The 17,867-nt window shown below is 36.1% G+C and overlaps 1 protein-coding gene across 1 annotated transcript in view; it reads left to right on the plus strand.

Annotated features, from left to right (window-relative positions):
- The window catches only part of TRPM3 (transient receptor potential cation channel subfamily M member 3), a 621,182-nt gene that overhangs the window by 337,407 nt on the left and 265,908 nt on the right, over positions 1 to 17,867 (plus strand). The window contains 1 exon segment of the mRNA XM_049770922.1: positions 12,054 to 12,228. Within this exon segment, the coding sequence (XP_049626879.1) occupies positions 12,054 to 12,228 (175 nt within the window).

The raw sequence follows: 17,867 nt of genomic DNA on the forward strand, positions 1-17,867 counted from the left end.
TAGCCAGTACTCAGGAGTCCTAAGGGACTCATCCATGATTCTCAACCAACTAAACTGTGTTCAGTGCAAATGCCCAAAGACATCTGGCCAGTTATGAGGTGCAGGCAATTATGTGACCATCACAAACAGTGATCATGGGACTTCAGAAACCATGCCCACAATTTGGGAAAGACCATGTGGATTTTGGGATTGAACTAGTATGACTGCATACAACGCAAATGCCTTAATCCCTGTAGTACTGTCAGGCCTTTTAAATATTTTCTTTATGCCACCAATAAAAAAAATTCTTTGTCTTTTTTTTTAGTGTTGGGGGCATGCCCCAGCGGTGTTTGTGTTTTACTTCTAGCTCTCTAGTCAGGGATCATTCCTGGTTGTGCTTTGGAGACCTTCTGAGGTGCTGGAGATGCCACATGCAAGGCAAGCACCCTACCTACTGTACCATCATTCTGACTCTCTTTAGAGTTTTTAATGCTATTTTTTTTTTACTAAAAATGTCATACATTACAGATTCTAACTGGTAACTTTCTGTAACTATTTCTTAATATCCTGTTCAAATGTCACTTAGAAAGAATAAATAGAAGAAAATAGGAAACACTAGGAAAAGAGAGAAGGTAGCATAGGGGAAAAAAGTTATTCTCAAGACAGTGCTTTGCTCCATGACAGTTCCCAAGGTGGTCCACTGCCTTTTCAGAAAAATAAACATTACACTGTCCTTCTGGAAATATACATTCTTTAAATAAACAAATAGAAAACATCCCACAGTTGTACCCCACATTCCAGTGTCCTCTGATGTATGGTGGATTGGATCACCTAATTAGGAAAACATTGGTTTAAACATTCAATACAACTGAGTGTTAAAGTGGTATAATTCATGAGGGGCATCAAGTTTTCTTTGACTACCCATTCTAGAATCTATCTTGTTAGGAATCTCGGTGGAGCTTTAACAAAATGTGGATCTTACTCTTCATTGTATTCAACTGAGGATGGGATTTTAGGACTTTATTAGTGAACTTTCTAAATATAAGCTTCAAGGATTCATGAAACCTTTACAATTGCTTAAAAACATATTTTTTGGGGGGACCACATCTGTTTGATGCTCAGGGGTTACTCCTGGCTAAGCACTCAGAAATCGCCCCTGGCTTGGGGGGACCATATGGGATGCTGGGGGATCAAATGCCGTCCTTCCTTGGCTAGCACTTGCAAGGCAGACACCTTACCTCTAGCGCCACCTTCCCGACCCCTTAAAAACATTTTATACTTAATACATTTGTGCTCTTATCTGGAGAAAGGTTTAGTAGTTTACATCAAATTCACAAAACATTTAAAGACTTTTGTCTTCAAAACCATTGCTAAATATCACTGCTTTAAATAACATTTCTGGATCATTTTATAAGAAACAAAGGCAAAGTGTATGTATTTATGCACATGTATATGTATCCGCTTGTAAGTATAGTTTAGTTTATATATAAAATGATAACTTTTGGCATCATTTTATTCTCTATCACCCACAAATAAGGTTAAAATGTGTTTTCTTGATTTATATAATCTTCCATTGTCTATGACATCTTTGTTTTTTGTATGTTCACTGAAAAAAGGGAAAATTATAAATATAGGAAAATTTTACTGTTATAATTTGTGAAAGAGTAGATGATGGTGTTAAAGAGATAAGATGCTTGACCAAGTTTTGGTTCTTGGAGGTTCCCCAAGGCCACCAGGAGTGATCTCTGAGTACAGAGCCAGGAATGAGTACAGTTTGATATGCTCCCCACAAAATATAGATGGTACTTTTTTTGTTTGGAGGTCACAACCAGCAATGCTCAGGGATTACTCCTGACTCTGCACTCAGGAATTATTTCTGGTAGTACTCTGTAGACTACATAAAATTCTGGTATCACAGCTGGCTTGGTCATGTGCAAGACAAATACTCTTTCTGCTATACTCCTGAGCTTCTTTATTAGCTAGTATTTCAATACTTTACTCCACTTAGTTTTAAGCACTGAAATATGTTTATATATATATATACACATATATGTGTGTGTGAATTAATCTGGTTGCTTTATGATTGTAAATGATATTATCTTCATTCCAAATATAGAAAATATTGGGTTGGAGAGATAGCATGGAGATAGGGCGTTTGCCTTGCACGCAAAAGGACAGTAGTTCAAATCCCGACATCCCATGTGGTCCCCTGAGCCTGTCAGGGATGATTTCTGAGTGTAGAGCCAGAAGTAACCCCTGAGAGCTGCTGGGTGTGACTCGGGAACCAAAAACAAAACAAAATAAACAAATATAGAAAATATGATCATCTAAAATATTTCCAGAGAACATAACAATTTGGTATACTTGACAAATACATCGGTAGGAAGTGAACTGACAAGTTACTCTTCTCAAATGATTCTTTTTGTCCTTAGACATTCTATTAAAAGGGAGAGAGTGGGGCCGGGCGGTGGCGCTGAAGGTAAGGTGCCTGCCTTGCCTGCGCTAGCCTTGGACGGACTGTGGTTCGATCTCCCGGTGTCCCATATGGTCCCCCAAGCCAGGAGCAACTTCTGAGCACATAGCCAGGAGTAACCCCTGAGTGTTACCGGGTGTGGCCCAAAACCCCCCCCCCAAAAAAAAGGGAGAGAGTATTACAGCCCTCTTGCCTATGGGTATGCTGGACACTTTAGAAGGTTTGTTTTAAGACTTTTATCTTCATTGTATACTGAGCCAAACACAGTTCATCAGTGAGTTTTAGTAAAGTTTCCACTCATCATTTGATAATGGCCTTTCTTAGAAAAATCTATTACTTATATACATATAAATATATATTTATATTTATAACATATAAATATATCACACATAAAATATTCAGAATATCCCTTGATATGAAGCAATATAGAACATTTGCTAAAATAAAGCAAAGGGTAAAATTTAATATTATATACTTTAGTTAATATCTCATAATACAACTTTAAACATTGGAAAGACATTATCCTTCTCCAGAGACATATAAAAATACAAATCTATGATAGGATGTTTGTTTTTTTATGGCTGAAATTTCCAAAGGAAATGTGTTGTATTAACATTACAAGTTAGTTTTTTTTTTTTTATCTCAATAGTAACTCAGCAGGAATTTACTTAATCCTCATAATCAGCAGTAAGAGGAAAGTTTTTTCTACACAGACAACCAAGCAGTTTTCAATTGATTTATTGTCTAAGTCACTAAAGGATTCTGGGTAAAACAGAAGTAAAAAGACCTTTCGCTTTCATCTGTGGGATTCTAGGAATAATTCTCAAAACCTCTCATGCACGGAACACTCTGATGAGATTAAGGGTCATTTTTCTCTCCCCCACTCTTAGGAAACAAAAAAATCTTGGCATCTTGCCTTGTCTACGTTGTTATTTCCTTATCATTTCAAAATGATAAAACAGCACCGATTGTCATGCTACTGACATTCAAACCTTACTTGAGGATGAAAATTAAACCTTGCAAAAACACTAACTTGAGAAGAGATAAGGCATTATGAGAGAACTAAGTGTGTATATTTTGCTTAGGAGTAAAACAGGTCACACAAACCAAATAAAATCACTTACTCATAGAAGAAAAAATTCAATTCCCAAAATATTACTTGTCAAAAGCAAGCAGTTTCTTGGTATAAGATAAAACTGTAACATGAGGGGAATGAAGGAGAAAAGAGATGACTAAAGGACTTTTCTATGTTCATATTTACACAAGTTTGTTCTAAAATTTGAGAAGTTTCTTTTTTAAGATAGCTCTTTTGTGCACCTACATATCCAGTTCATAATTCTGCTCAATGCCCTCTGGGTAGGTAGAGAGAGAAAAATCATGCAAAATTGACCTCTGGTGATACTGAAAGGTCATTTAAAATGAAGTTAATTTCTTTTTCATCTCAGGCATTTATTTCTTCTGATTTTTTGTTTTGTTTTGTTTTTGGGCCACACCCAGTGGTGCTCAGGAGTTACTCCTGGCTCTGTGCTCAGAAATTGCTCCTAGCAGACTCGGGGAATCATATGGATGCCAGGAATCAAATCCGGGTCCCATGTGGGTCAGCCACATGCAAGACAGACGCTTAACCGCTGGAGCTATCTCTCTAGCCCCAACATTTATTTTTATTAACATATTGTTTTATTTAATATTTTAAGTTATATATAAAAGATTGATGTTGGGCAATTTTTATTTAAAAACAGCATTCACAGGCTTGTCCTTCAAGTTTGTTCATAGGCTTGCTCTTCAAGCTTGTGTTTTTCCTTAAAAATATATAACTCGCATTCTTGTCTCTCTTTTCTTGCTTTTTCTACTCTGTAAAAAACCCATATTCTCAGTTGAACATGAACTCTTTCCTAAGTAAGTTTCAATAAACATCATCAATAGAAACATGTGTAACTTAAATGCCTTAGGAAGAGTCTGTGAAAACCCTCATTTCAGCTCAATTCAGTGTGCCCAATACCTGGCTAAGATGTGAATGCAGCAATAGCAGATACCGATACTTTGTCTCTTGGGTACATTAATTTGACTGTTATGCTGTTAATAATCAATAATAATGCTCATATCTTATGATTAGAAATAGATAGACCTAAGAAACTGTAGTGTAAAGAGTAAAAAGTATCCTACAAGAAGTGAAGTAGGAGACATGAACCTTGGACACATAGGCTGTTAGGCTGAGCTGAGTTTCTATAGATTTGAATCCCAGAACCAACAAAACTGAAAGTTTTGGATCCAGAGTTCAACAACCAAACTTAAACATGGGCCTGTCAAAAGACGGAGTTGAGAGTGGATGTTTGGAGATATTGGTGGAGGGAAATTGATACAAAAACAAATTAATGTTGGAATACTATATAACCGAAACTGAACTACGGTATATGTAATTTTGTAAATCACAGTACCTTAATAAAAAAGTTTTATAAAACGATATAATAAAATATTTTTTATTTTTTTGTGAATTTAATTTTTTAAATTTTAACTCGAGATTTAATTTCATTTAAATTTACATTTAAATATTACATTCACTCTCCTATGCCAAACTTTGAACTTGTAAATTCTCTTTCTCACTCTTTTTGTTTTTGCGTGTGGAAGTTTTCTCTAATTAGGTAAGTTCAGGCCTCACATAAGTTGAGTCGTCTCTTAGATAAAATAAGTTATATTTAGTGGGTGTTACATAAATGATTGCTGAATTCAACAAAATTTTTGAGTAATGTGGTTTATGTTTTGTTTTTTTTTTAGATACTTATTGAGAAAATCATAATTACTTTTTTTTATTTAAACAACTTTATTACATACATGATTGTGTTTGGGCTTCAGTCATGTAAAGAACACCACCCCCACCAGTGCAACATTCCCATTACCAATGTCCCAAATCTCCCTCCTCCCAACCCAGCCCCCGCCTGTACTCTAGACAGGCTTTCTGTTTCCCTCATACATTCTCATTATTAGGATATTTTGAAACTTAGTTATTTCTCTAACTAAACTCATTCCTGTTTTTGGTGAGCTTCATGAGGTGAGCTATAACTTCCAGCTCTTTTCTCTTTTATGTCTGAAAGTTATTATTACAAGAATGTCTTTCATTTTTCTTAAAACCCATAGATGAGTGAGACCATTCTGTGTCTTTCTCTCTCTCTCTCTCTGACTTATTTCACTCAGCATAATAGATTCCGTGTACATCCATGTATAGGAAAATTTCATGACTTCATCTCTCCTGAAAGCTGCATAATATTCCATTGTGTATATGTACCACAGTTTCTTTAGCCATTCATCTGTTGAAGGGTATCTTGGCTGTTTCCAGACTCTTGCTATGGTAAATAGTGCTGCAATAAATATAGGTGTAAGGAAGGGATTTTGTATTGTATTTTTGTGTTCTTAGGGTATATTCCTAGGAGTGGTATAGCTGGGTCATATGGGAGCTCGATTTCCAGTTTTTGGAGGAATCTCCATATTGTTTTCCATAAAGATTGAACTAGACGGCATTCCCACCAGCAGTGGATAAGAGTTCCTTTCTCTCCACATCCCTGCCATCATTGCTTGTTCTCATTCTTTGTGATGTGTGCCAATCCCTGGGGTGTGAGGTGGTACCTCATAGTTGTTTTGATTTGCATCTTCCTGATGATTAGTGATGTGGACCATTTTTTTATGTGTCTTTTGGCCATTTCTATTTCTTCTTTGTCAAAGTGTCTGCCCATTTCTTCTCCCCATTTTTTGATGGGAGTAGATTTTTTCTTGTAAATTTCTGTATATTTTTTCTGTATATTTCTTGTATATTTTGGAGATTAGCCCCTTATCTGATGGGTATTGGGTGAATAGTTTCTCCCACTCAGTGGGGGGCTCTTGTATCTTGGGTGCTATTTCTTTTGAGGTGCAGAAGCTTCTCGTTTTAATATATTCCCAACTGTTAAATCTCTGCTTTCACTTGCTTGGAGAGTGCAGTTTCCTCCTGAAGATGCATTTAGTCTCAATGTCATGGAGTGTTTTACCTATGTGTTGTTCTATATATCTTATGGTTTCAGGTCTGATATCAAGGTCTTTCATCCATTTGGATTTAACCTTCGTACATGATGTTGGCTAGGGGTCTAAGTTCAATTTTTCCAAGTGGCTAGCCAGTTCTGCAACACCACTTGTTGAAAAGGCTTTCTTTGCTCCATTTAGGATATCCTGCTCCTTTATCAAAAATTAGGTGATTGTATGTCTGGGGAACATTCTTTGAGTATTCGAGCCTATTCGACTGATCTGAGGGCCTGTCTTTATTCCAATACCATGCTGTTTTGACAACTATTGCTTTGTAGTAAAGTTTAAAGTTGGGGAAAGTAATTCCTCCCATATTCTTTTTCCCAATAATTGCTTTAGCACTCTAGGGTGTTTATTGTTCCAAATGAATTTCAAAAGTGCCTAATACACTTCTTTGAAGAATGTCATGGGGATCTTTAGAGGGATCGCATTAAATGTGTACAATACTTTGGGGAGTATTGCCATTTTAATGATGTTAATCCTGCCAATCAAAGAGCAGGGTATGTGCTTCCATTTCTGCATGTGCTCTCATATTTCTTGGAGCAGAGTTTTATAGTTTTCTTTGTATCAGTCCTTCACATTTTTAGTCAAGTTGATTCCAAGATATTTGAGTTTGTGTGGCACTATTGTGAATGGGGTTGTTTTCTTAACGTCCATTTCTTCCTTATTACTATTGGTGTATAGAAAGGCCATTGATTTTTGTGTGTTAATTTTGTAGCCTGCCACCTTGCTATATGAGTATTGTTTCTAGAAGCTTTTTTGTAGAGACTTTAGGGTTTTCTAGGTAGAGTATCATGTCATCTGCAAATAGCAAGAGCTTGACTTCTTCCTTTCCTATCTGGATTCCCTTGATATCTTTTTCTTGTTAATTTTGCCAGTGGTCTATCAATCTTGTTTATTTTTTCAAAGAACCAACTTCTGCTTTTGTTGATCTTTTGGATTTTTTCGGGTTTCCACTTCATTGATTTCTGCTCTCAGCTTTATTATTTCCTTCTGTCTCCCTATTTTTGGGTCTTTTTGTTGAGTACTTTCTAATTCTATGAGCTGCGTCATTAAGCTATTCAGGTACGGCCCTTCTTCTTTCCTGATGTGTGATTGCAAAGCTATAAATTTTCCTCTCAGTACCGCTTTTGTTGTGTCCCATAGGTTCTGCTAGTTTGTGTCTCCATTGTCATTTGTTTCTAGGAAGGTTTTGATTTCCTCTTTGATTTCATCTCGGACCCACAGTATTAGGCTGTTTAACTTCCAGGTATTAAAGTTTTTTTTCTGTGTCCCTTTGTGGTTCACATATAATTTCAGGGCCTTGTGGTCAGTGAAGTTAGCCTGCAAAACTTCTATCCTTTCTATATTATGGAGGTATGTTTTATGTGCTAGCATGTAGTCTATCCTGGAGAATGTCTCATGTACATTAGAGAAGAATGTGTATCCAGGCTTCTGGGGGTGGAGTGTCCTGTATATATCTCTTAGGCCTCTTTCTTCCATTTCTCTTTTCAGGTCTAGTATATTGTTGTTGGGTTTCAATCTGGTTGACCTGTAAAGTGTTGACAATGCCGTGTTGAGGTCTCCCACAAATTATTGTGTTGTTATTGATATTATTTTTCAGATTTGTCAACAATTTTATTAAATATTTTGCTGGCCCCTCATTCAGTGCATATATGTTTAGGAGAGTGATTTCTTCCTGCTGTACTTATCCCTTGATTAATACAAAATGTCCATCTTTATCCCTTACAACTTTCCTAAGTATAAAGTTTGCATCATCTGATATTAGTATGGTTACTCCAGCTATTTTATGGGTATTGTTTGCTTGGATGATTTTCCTCCAGCCTTTTATTTTGAGTCTATGTTTGTTCTGACTATTCAGGTGCATTTCTTGTAGGCAGCAGAAGGTTGGATTGAGTTTTTTGATCCATTTAGCCACTCTATGTCTCTTAACTGCTGCATTTAGTCCATTGACATTGAGAGAAAGAATTGTCCTGGGAGTTAGTGCTATCTTTATATCGAAGTTTGGTGTGTCTGTTGGTCAGTCTTGTCTTAAATTAGACCATTCAGTTTTTCTTTTAAGAATGGTTTTGAGTCTGTAAAGTTTCTGAGCTGTTGTTTGTCTGTGAAACCATGTATTGTTCCTTCAACCTGAAAGTGAGTTTTGCTGGGTGCAGTATTCTAGGTGAAGCATTTATTTCATTAAGTTTTGTCACTATGCTCCACCACTGCCTTCTGGCCTTGAGTGTTTCCAGTGACAGGTCTGCAGTAAATCTCAAGGATATTCCCTTGAATGTAATTTCTCTTTTCAATCTTGCTGCTTTCAGAATTCTATCTCTATCTGTGGGATAGAGGATGTGTCTTGGGGTGTTTTTTCTGGGGTCTCTTTTAATTGGTACTCTTTGGGCATGCAGGATTTGATCACATGTATTCATTAGCTCTGGTAGTTTCTCTTTAATGATGTTCTTGACTGTTGATTCTTCCTGGAGATTTTCTTCCTGGGTCTCTGGGATTCCAATGATTCTTCAGTTCTTTCTGTTGAGCTTATCATAGACTTCTATTTTCATCTGTTCCCATTCTTTGAGTAATTTTTCCATTGTTTGATTGTTTGCTTTAAGGCTTTTTTTCTAATTTCTCCTGCTGTATGGAATGATTATTCATCTCATCTTCCAGTGTATTAATTCTATTCTCAGCTGCTGTTAACCCCTGGGAAAGCTCAACCATGCTTTTCTTCAATTCATCTACTGAGTTTTTCAGACCTGATATTTAACCTGAAATTTCAATTTGGATTTTTCTTATTTCTATTTTCATATTCTCTTGATTCCTATTAGTGTTCTCTTCTATACTTTCTTTGAGTTCTTTGAACATCTTCCATATTGTGATTCTAAACTCCTTATCTGAGAGACTGACTAGTTGGTTGGTCATGTTCAAGTCATCAGAGTTGCCATCTTCATTCTCTATGTCTGGCGCCGACCTGTATTGTTTACCCATTGTCACACTTGTATTGTGGGTTTTTCTACATGTTGTGGTTATATTCATTGGCTAAATGATGTGCATGGCCGGGAAGTGAAGTGGAGCGGCCGTGCTCCTCTGGCTCCACCCTTTCTGGGCTTGTAAACTCACCTCCAGGGAAGGCTCCAGGGAAGGCAAGCCTTCTGCCGATGGGCCACACACAGGAAGAAATCAGGCTGAAGATGGAGCACATCACAGAAGACAGGCAGATAGGGGTGCTGGCATCTGAATTCCAGCAGAGTTCAGGGGCTTCTCCTTTCTGGGATTGTAAACTCACCTCCAGGGAAGGCAAGCGATCCGCAGATGAGCCATCCACAGGATGAAATCAGGCTGAAAATGGAGCACAGCACAGAAGACAGACAGATAGGGGTGCTGGCATCTGAGTTCCAGCAGAGTTCAGCGGCTTCCCCTTTCTGGGCTTGTAAAGTCAGCCATTTCTTACTCACTCACTTGCTCGCTGGGTAGCTTCAGAATGCAGTTTTTTGGGGGTTCGCTTCCCAGGGCTCTGATGAGAGCTTGAAGGATTCAGGAAAGATAGAGGAGCACAGGACAGGGTTCTCTTTAGGTCCTCAGCTTCCTCAGAAGAAGCAGAGCAGGGCGGAGACTCCGCAGGTCAATAAAATATTTAAAGTAAGTAAATAAACCTCTACATAAATCAATGGTTGATTAACAAGTTAAAACATTCCTTTAGGCTTAGCTGGTATTGATAGTCTAATAAAAATACATTGAGTTTTTTTCTTAGTACGGCAATAATTTTAGTGAGATGGCATTTTTTATTTTATTTTAAGCACCACAATTTATAAGACAACTTATAATGATAAGGTTTCTGGCTTAAAAAATTCCAGCACCGGGGCTGGAGTGGTGGCACAAGTGGTAGGGCATTTGCCTTGCATGTGCTAATCTAGGATGAACTATGGTTCAATCCCCTGGTGTCCCATATGCTACAATAAACATGGGAATGCAAATGTCTTTTCTGACTAAAATATTTGCACTCTTAGGGGTAGGTGCCAAGAAGTAGAATTGATGATTAACTCAATTCCTAGCTTTTTATGACAAGCGTCCATATTATTTTCCAAAACTGCTAGGTCATAGCACAGCAAGTAGGGCATTTGCCTTACATGCAGCTAAGTCAGGTTTGATCCACAGCATCCTATTTGGTTCCCTGATCCTGCCAGGAATAATTCTGAGCACAGATCCAGAAGTAGTAACCTCTGAGTTCTATCAGGTGTGGCTCAAAACCCAAAAATAAATAAGTAAGTGACATACAAAATGCTATTATATTTTATAGAGTATTAACACTACCCATCCTGAATAGACAAAGCAATCCTAGGGAAAATGAAAATGTGAGGCTTCTCTTTCCCTAACTTCAAACAAGAGTATAAAGTTTTAGTAATCTAAATTGTGTGGTGCTGAAATAGGACAAAAATTTATATTAAATAGAATAGAGATGCAGATATACCTTCAGTTATAGAACATTATTAATCATTGATTAGAAGGCAAAAAGTATGAAGTGAAGCAAGTAAAGTCAGTTCAAAAAATGGTGTTGGGAAAACTAAATCAGTTGTATACAGAAAAATGAACTCAGATCTTTTTCTATCACCATTCAAAAGTCAAATCAAAATGAATGAAAGACCTCAATATTAGACTTAAATTCATAAATTATATTGTGTAAAACATAGGTAGAACTTTGTGAACTGTGACATTGAATCTAGAGTCAAAGTCAATAAAATTCACTATTATTGGCCCAACTAATGGGAGCAAAGAGAATAAACAAATGAGACTACATCAAACTAAGAAGCTTCTGGGATAGGAGAGCTAGCACAGCGGTAGGACATTTTTGCCTTCCAGGAAAGACAGTGGTTCAAATTCAGACATACCATGTGATCTCCCATGCCTGCCAGGAGTGATTTCTGAGCACAAAGCCAGGAGTATCCCCTGAGCACCACTGGGTATAAAGCCCCCACCACCCCACCCCTGCAAAATTAGAAGCTTCTGTACCTCAAAAGAAATGATGACCAGAATAAAAAGACACTGCACAGAGTGGTAGAAAATAATTTCCACAGTTTATGTGATAAAGAGTTAATATCTAAGATATATAAAGCACTGGAAGAACTTTACAAGGTAAAAAGCTACCAGTGCCATTGAACACATACAATACTTTTTAAAGATCAATTTAGCATCCAATTTTTTAGCTACTGCCCATGTTTTCTTTACTAACAATTACTTTCTCTCATTCCTAACACTCTCCAGTCCCCCAACCAGAAAAATCTGGTACTCTATACCTTAACTCATACTAGCTCTGGGGTAGTTGTGGGAATAGAACAAAGCCAAATAAACTTTCAAATGGGTAATCTCTGCTAAAGTATGTTCTATAGATTTTCACTCAATATTTCCCTTTCATATGTTCTGAACTCCCCTGTGCTCAGTAATTTTAGTTTATACTTTTTTGTTTCTCTTTTTTTTTCTCTTTGGTTTGCTGGATTTGTGTTATTTTCTCTTTTTTGTTTTGCTTTTCATTTTTCTTCCTTTTCTTTTTCTTTTTTTTTTTTCTTTTTGATTGCAGGAATTGGGCAAGGTGTTCCAGTAGTAGCCCTGATTGTTGAAGGCGGACCCAATGTGATTTCAATTGTCTTGGAGTACCTGCGAGACACCCCTCCAGTGCCAGTTGTTGTCTGTGATGGAAGTGGACGAGCATCTGACATCCTGGCATTCGGTCATAAGTATTCAGAAGAAGGCGGGTAGGTAATTTTCTAGTCCAATTTAGATTTATGAGTGCAGAGTCTGTGTTCTATGCTTAGCCAAAAAGAATTTGGTTGATTACGATGTTTGTCATGGGAGAGTAGGAATGAAGAATTTAACACTTCATGGGAATTTGTCATGGGAAATTCTCTGAAAGCTCTATGAGACCACAGTGATTCTAACAAAGATTAGGGGAGGAGGGTATGTGGTCTAATTTCTGTTCAGTTTCTCCTGCTTCTTTTTCCCCTTCCCAAAACCAGAAATAAGCATTGTGGTTTAATATGAAGCACAGATAACTTATACCTTATACTACAGATTAGTAACCTGAGAGAACTGTAATGGATGGCTTTTAGACTTGGCCTCCAAAAATCAGCATCTTAACAAGTTGCTGCATGCTTGTAAATGCTAAACATTTATAAAATCATTTGAGCAATCTATACTGCTAGGTCCAAGTATGGTATCTGTAATTGTAGCCACTGTAATGGAATCTATTTTAATGGTAGGCACCGTAAGGGTATGGTAACCACTATAATGAAACTTCTCTGACCTCATATCAATGCCTCAGTACACTGCTCTGGGGCTATCAGCTCCCAAATGCTACTCTTTAATGCTCTATTCCCAGGAGTACTTCTTTTCACATCCTTCCTTTCCAGTCTAAGGCTCAACTCTGTGAATGGCAAAATAAACACATTCTAATAGGTTATCCAATCAAAGTAATTTTATCCCAAAATCTAAATGAATTTCAGAGAAAAATTCTGGGACTAGGGCAGGTTGGGCAATTGCCTTCCACACAGTCAACTTTGGTTGGATCCCCAGCACCTCATATGATCACCTAAGCAATGTCAGGAGCAATTCCCTAAGCACAGAGCCATGAGTAAACCCTGAGCACACATGAGAGAGAGGGTGGGGGAGAGAAGAGAGAAAGAGTACACAGTAGAGCCTTGAAGTTGTATATAAAGAGGTTTTTGGTCTAATCACTCCTCCTCACACATAAAGCTAGGAACAGAAAATAGCCCCAAGGTGTTTGGTATCTTTTAAAAATATACTGTGTTGGGGGGCTGGAGCAGTGTTGCAAGTGGTAGGACATTTGCCTTGCAAGCACTAACCTAGGAAGGACCTCAGTTCGATCCCCCAGAGTCCCATATGGTCCCCCAAGACAGGAGCAATTTCATACACTGAAATGTGAAAATTTTACCATTCCTGCACTGAAGACCTAGTATCAACCCTAGCATACAGATGAGTATGTAATTCTAATAAATATGATTGGTGAATAACTGTGAATCAATGAATAAAAGAGGATACGGAGCAGAGAAAGGTTGCACTAGAGCTAACATAAGGACAAGGGCCATGTTCATTTTGCTGGTGGTGGTGTGCAGTCACTTTATACATCAATACCATTAATTTTAACTCCATTGTAACCTTAACCTAAACTGTAATTTAAAAATTATAAAAATGGACCCAGCTTGATTCCTGTCATCCCATTTGGTCCCTTGAGCCTGCCAGGAGCAATTTCTGAGTACATAGATAAGCGTAACCCCTGAGCGCCACTGGGTGTGGCCCAAAAACCAAAAATAAATAAATTAAATAAAAATAAATTAAATGCACTAGGGATAGTACCTCCAAATTATGGATATGTATACTTCTTTGGGACTTTCCCTCTCTGCCTCTCTTGTCTCTCTCAGCCATATCTAAAGTAAAAGAAACCAAGAAGTGCTATGCTACTTCAACATCATATCTCCTCTCATATTCTTTTCCCAGTCTTTGCTAGAAGTCCTACCTCCCACTTCCTCTAGATTTAGGAAATGGCTCACTTACTAAGTTGGGGTTTATACCTAACCATGTAGAATGTGGAATAATGAAAGACCTAGAGCCTCAGGCTAGCATTGCAAATGCTGACAATAATTTTTAGATCTTTTTAAAGGTTTTGATATGAAAAGGAAGCTTCTCAGCATGATGTTGGCATGTGCTTACTGACAATTTACTGAAATTACTTTTTTATATGCCTCATTGATAGTGAATATTGATCTTCATAGGTAAAGACTAAACTGCTTAAATGCCTCCATGTTCATTTCTAAGCAGAATTTTATATAACCACCTGTGCTTTGTTTTTATGAAAATTAATTTTCAAAAAAATAATTCTTGCTGATATAATTATAGCCATAATTTGGGTTAAAGATATAGTACACTTGCCTTGCCTTACTGAAATTATAGAGGTTTTAAGATTGCCTTTTTTTTTTTTGTATTCTAGAATGTACCCTTCCCTTTTAGAAAATAATGAAAAGGTAGAAATTCAGCTCATGTATGAAGTTCACAGTATATCCTCTACAAAATTGTGGGGTTTTGGTCATTATATTAGACTATACCTTGAAAGTAATGAAATCTTTGATAAGTTTCTGGTCCTGTTATAATGTGAAAGAACTAACATACATTTTAGAGTTATTTATTTGGAGTTATTATTTATCAACCTAGGTAATTATGTATGAAGATATTAAATGCTTTACCACACAATGTACAATCCCAGGCTTAGATTCTTTTGAATATACTGTAGAAATTCACTGAAATGTATTTTGGTATGCTCCTAAATTTTTCTCCTATAATCCTTTAATGATACTGTCTTTTTAAAGTATAAGTAAAATTAGGATACTATTGACTTCCTCTTTACAATTTAATTTAATTTTTGTTTATCCTTAAAGTATTGATAGATTAGGGACCGGAGAGATAGCCTGGAGGTAAGGCATTTACCTTGCATACAGGATGGTGGTTCAAATCTCAGTATCCCATTTGGTCCCCTGAGCTTGACAGGGGGATTTCTGAGCATAAAGCCAGTAGTGACCCCTGAGCGCTCCCGGGTGTGACCCAAAAACCAAAAAAAAAAGTATTGATAGATTAATATATTGGTAAATATATTAATAATCAAGTATTAATATTTTAATAAATAAATTGTTAACTTATATGCTTACAGTATAAAAATGCATTCTAATAAAAAATACCAATGTACAAATTATAAACACTACATCATGTGAGTTCTTTTCCTTCTCTCACCTAGACCCACCCATGCTCCAAACTGGGAGTCATATATACCTGGCTCTTTTAACTTTAGTTGGCAGTTTTAATTTAAAAACTAATATTTAGGGGCTGGATCGATTGCGGTAGGGTGTTTACCTTGCACGTGACAGATCCAGGACAGGTCTGGATTTGATCACCGGGTCCCATATTGTCCCCCAGTATGGATTTCTGAGCACATAGCCAAGAATAATCCCTGACCGTCACCGGATGTAGCCTTTCAAAAAAACTAAAACTAAAAACTAATATTTAGTCTTAGTTCTAATTACTCTATACTCAAATATAAAAATGCATAATATATGTGGGATATATAAAACATATAAACCATGATTTTTTGTCAAGGAACTTGAAGACATGCACACAATTACAGAGGAGATAAAGAATTAAGATATAATTTATATTTTAGATATCGTTAATATCAAAAACTAAAAATGTTATGAAACATTTAGAAATGTTTAGTTTCTAAGTAAAAATAATGTATTTGTCAATCTAAATATACATAGCATTAAGAATAAAGGTATGCTTTTCTCAAAAAATAGTTATAATTGTATCATAATCACATAAATGTAGGAAATTTTATGTGCCATTTAAATAACTATAGAAGTAATCATTCTTACTTGTTTATTAAATTTATCTAGCCATACATGTGCAGTTTTAAAAATAATTTCCAAAAAATATTACCTTGTATTAGTGTACACTTACTATGCTTTAAAAAAATTGCTCTAAGACTTTAGTTCTCTAGAATCTTTACTTCTTTGATCTCCAGTAAAATCCCACATAGTTGAGATGTGATAGTTACAAATATATATATATATATATATATATATATATTTAACTATGTAAACAAACTTGAAAATAGGGCTGGAATTATAGTACAGTGGATAGGGCACTTGCTTTTACGCAGCCAGCCCAGATTCCATCCCCTTCATTATATATGGTACCCTGAGGACTGCCAGAAATTTCCCTCAGTACAAAGGCAAGAGAAATGCTTGAGCACAACCAGATAAAGACTGTCCCCAACCAGAAAAAAGTCTGATTATCTTATAAATTTGATAAAGAAAACATACACATCTTGTTTATGAAATAACTTAGTATTTAATTTATTTATTTTATTTTAATTCTGAAAATTTAAATTTGATTAAGTTCAAACATTTTAAGTTCATATATATATATGTGTGTGTGTGTGTTTGTGTGTGTGTGTGTCTTATTTTAAATAAGTGTGTGAAATTGAAACATCATATTTTAACTTTTGTAAATTGGATAATTTGCCTTTAAATTTTATGATTTACCACCTTCCAAAAATTATGGATTTGAAAAGGAATTACTTTAGAAGCCAATTATAATTGGCAAAACTGATTAAAATTTTTAGATGAGATTGTTTGAAGTAGAAAAAAAAACAATCACAGCACAAATGGGTTTGGAGAAATTAGGAGACAATTGCAATTAAATTCTCATATTTATCTTTTCTCTCTGTCTCTATGCTGAGGCATAAACTACTTGAAAGAAAAGGTCAAATGCTAGTTTCTACTTATTGTCATAGCACTTTTCCTATTTCTTATCTGTCCTAATTTAGAATGATTCAGAGTTTGCTTTAACATAATTAATTGCTTTAGAAACATTATTCGATCTTATTTCTGAATCATTAGTGACTAAACACTACACACAAGTAGATTCACATTTCCTATATGACATTAGATTCAATTGCTCACACTTTTATTTAATGAAGAGTTCACTGTTTGTTCTTTGATGCAGTTATATGATTAATGTTACATATAGGCAGCAATACCTCATTGTCTGTGTCAGAGATTATTAAATCAGAGATTCCTTACCTGATAATTGTCAACCCACCTCTACAGAAAAAAAACATGTGTCTCCTACATTTGTCACTGAGCAAGTGCTTCACCAATATATGTCAGTGTGAATAAGTAGTCTGAATGGAAATATGTGTTTGGATGATTGCCCTCATTCATCCCAACTTAATTGCATATTTATTTTGGTTTCTTTTCCCCTACAATCATCAGATTACCATTTTTTGATAAACTTGGACAAAAAAAGAAGAATTTAAGGACATAGAATGCCTTAAAGTTTTTAAGAAATAATTTATATCTTTGGGGAAGTTATCCATGAAGCACATACCAAGACAATTCACTTTCTGTCTCTGTGCAATTTGCATTACATATAAGGAAGAAAAGAGGAAAAGTATCTTGCTCCTAAGGAGGAGGGAATAGATAAGATGTTGCAAACAGCATTCTGTGTTTCTAGTTTGAAGTGAGCTCTCTAGAGTCCTACATTGTAAAAGTAAAAGTGGGACATACAGCGGAAACTTCTGAAAAAATAGAAGTGAGAAAATACGTTGAATGGTTTCAGATTATTTAATTATATCCTGTCATCGAAGTGACAAAAATTTATTTCTCTCCAAATACACATTGAAAAGGATTGAAGATGGGACCATCACCATGTTAGAAGCCAGGTGTAGGCTTATTCCCTCGGGTTTGTCATTCTGTATGGCGGTCAATAATATTTTCTTCTAATGCTTGAGATTGCCTTCTAACGCGGAAGGGTGGCATGGCCCTTA

Source organism: Suncus etruscus, chromosome 3 (assembly GCF_024139225.1).
Source record: "Suncus etruscus isolate mSunEtr1 chromosome 3, mSunEtr1.pri.cur, whole genome shotgun sequence".
Classification (NCBI taxonomy): domain Eukaryota; kingdom Metazoa; phylum Chordata; class Mammalia; order Eulipotyphla; family Soricidae; genus Suncus; species Suncus etruscus.